This window comes from Myotis brandtii, unplaced genomic scaffold, assembly GCF_000412655.1.
Source record: "Myotis brandtii unplaced genomic scaffold, ASM41265v1 scaffold923, whole genome shotgun sequence".
Classification (NCBI taxonomy): domain Eukaryota; kingdom Metazoa; phylum Chordata; class Mammalia; order Chiroptera; family Vespertilionidae; genus Myotis; species Myotis brandtii.
This window is the reverse complement of record NW_005371804.1, coordinates 2,141,564-2,144,144: the sequence shown is the minus strand read 5'-3', so window position 1 is coordinate 2,144,144 and position 2,581 is coordinate 2,141,564. Positions and strand designations below refer to the sequence as shown.

Genomic DNA, 2,581 nt, shown 5'->3' with positions numbered 1-2,581 from the left:
GGGGTGAAGGTGGGGCTGGATTCTCTCTGGGGTGGCCGAGCTCCTTGGATCCCAGCCCAGCTCCTGGAGGACTGTCCTAGCTGCTCCCCCAGAGTGCTGTGGCTGGGCTGTCACAGCTGCTTAATTGGCCTATTAGAATGGGCACAGCCATTGTTGAAATCACAGGGCTGGGAGAATTTTGAGGCATCTTACCCGGAGCCTGATTGTCTCTCTTGTCATTGTTTTTACCATGTTTATTGTGCCTCCTCCTGCGGTCTTCAGGCCTGCTGGTTCCTCTGGCAGCGATGCCTGGGCGGCCTCCTCCAGCCTTTCTGTCCATGTGTCCCTGTGCTCCTGAGAAGCATGGGGGCCTGTTGGGATGATGTGTTGGGGTCCTAATTCCTTTAGGCTTCAGTTTCCATTTCAAGCTGACATCTGGAGTTCCACATGCTGGGAGCGCACGGCTTGCAGGCCTGTTGCAGGATCTTGCATTGACCTGTGTCAGTCTGTCAGCCAACCTTGGGCATCTCTCTGGCCTCCTAGGACCGTGGTGAGGAGGTGCACGGCCCTGACGTTCACGAACTCTGAGGAGAAGGTTTTGGTGGCAGACAAGTCTGGGGACGTTTACTCCTTTTCGGTGCTGGAGCCGAATGAATGTGGCAAACTTGAACTTGGGCACCTGTCGATGCTGCTGGATGTGGTATGTGGTGGTCCAAGTGCTTATTAACTCTGCTGTGGGGCTCAGGTGGGGCGGGGGCGGGGGTCTGCGCTGAGCGTCTGGGTGGGGGGGGTGGGCCTGTTGGCAGGGACAGCCCTCTGCAGATACATGAGCAGGAGGATTGGGATCCAGGCACGTGAGGCTGACAGCGGGCGAGTGAGGAAGGCGCTGGGTGGTTCCGGACGTGAGGTCAGCCCAGGTCAGGCTGATGCGGTGGAGGGGCGCAGTCACGAGGTCAGAGTTCATCCTTCATGCTTCACGGGCATCTCCATGGTGTCCTTCCAACTCCTGAGCCAGGAGCTGTCCCAGTGAGGGCTGGGCTGTAGCCATGGGTGGTGGAACTGGGGTGGGTTCCCACGGGGACATGCAGGCATAATGGGGGGAGTCAGGACTTGGCGACTGTGAAATAGGAGGGAGAAGAAGGTGACTCGGTGCTGGAGACAGGAAGGCATGGGTGGCAGTAAGGAATTGTGTTGAGATGGGTCTTCATGGATATGGAATGGGGGCTGGAGACAAGAGGTCTGAGGGGCGGTGGTGGAGGGAAGTGTCTGGCTGTCCCGTGACTGGATCTGTCCTTTCTCACCCCTCGCATAGGCCGTGAGTCCTGATGACCGCTACGTCCTCACCGCTGACCGGGATGAGAAGATCCGGGTGAGCTGGGCCGTGGCACCGCACAACATCGAGTCCTTCTGCCTGGGGCACACTGAGTGAGTCTCCCTCCGCCCTGAGATGGTGTCTGGGGAGAGGTGGTTCCTCAGGCTGAGGGCCAGCTGGTCTGAGTCTGGCCTCTGGGCAGTGTTGCTGCTCCTCCATCCCCCACTGTCTTCCATGTCTCCCCCTGGCTTGGAAGGCGGCCGGTGCTGTGTGCAGGCAGCTGAGAGGAGCACACATGGGTCTGTCCAGCAGGGTGGCCGGGCTTCATTGGGTCTGGGGGCCGCCCTTGGTGGAGGCTATTATGTTGTTGGGTTTCTGAGAATACACAGCCAGCGAGCTCCCAGCCTCCTCATCACTATCCACACAGCCATCACCAGTTACACATGTTACTCATATCGGTTTTGTTGGAGGTCAGGGGTTTGAGGGGCACAGGCTTGTCTCTGAGGTGACAGGAGTCGTGTGGAGGTCACAGCAGCACCGGCTCACTCTGCTTCTCTGTGCTGCAGGTTCGTGAGCCGCATCTTCGTGGTGCCCGACCACCCTGAGCTGCTTCTGTCCTCATCCGGGGTGAGTGCCACTCCGCCACGGGCCCCTCTGGGTTCCTCTGTAGGGACCGAGCAGGAGCCATGCTTGCAGCCAAGAGCTTGTCCTTTGTTCCCAGTCGTGGTTTGGACGTCAGTGTTCCTTCTTCACTGGTGGCCGTCCACTAGATGGTGCTTGTTTTCTGCAGTTTAGAGCTGGCTGGGCCTTGCTCCTGTTTGTGGCTGTGGACGTGGGTGTGAGTGTGTATGCAGGTCTGTGTGTGTAGAGCTGGAGGGTCTTGTGCAGGGAGTCCGTTCTAAGGACTGTTACATCTGTCGTAACATCGTGATCCTATTTCAGACAGTTGGTGGAGGAACCCTTTCTGAGTCTGTAGGGACCTGGGTTTGGTCACCACTGCTGCTGACACATGCTCAGTATCCCCATGTGTTTCTCCTTGTGCAAATGCCTGGTCATTGATGTGCCCGTGTGTTTATGCACATGTATGCTCATGTGTGTGCATACTCGGCCCAAATACAGCTTGGCATGTGACATCATGTTACCATGTGTCCTTTGCTCATTTTGCTGTGTGTGGTTACCCATTTTTCTTTCTATAAAAAAACAAAAACACGACTTTTTTTTTCTTAAACATATTTTTAAAAATATATTTTTATTGATTTAGAGAGGAAGGGAGAGGGAGAGAGAGAGAGA

The 2,581-nt window shown here is 56.2% G+C and overlaps 1 protein-coding gene across 1 annotated transcript in view; it reads left to right on the top strand.

The window, feature by feature from the left end:
* The window catches only part of WDR4 (WD repeat domain 4), a 16,102-nt gene that overhangs the window by 7,238 nt on the left and 6,283 nt on the right, over positions 1 to 2,581 (top strand). The window contains exons 4-6 of the mRNA XM_014532910.1: positions 523 to 679; positions 1,292 to 1,404; positions 1,858 to 1,918. Coding sequence (XP_014388396.1) covers positions 523 to 679; positions 1,292 to 1,404; positions 1,858 to 1,918 — 331 coding nt within the window. The remainder of the gene's footprint in view (positions 1 to 522; positions 680 to 1,291; positions 1,405 to 1,857; positions 1,919 to 2,581) is intronic.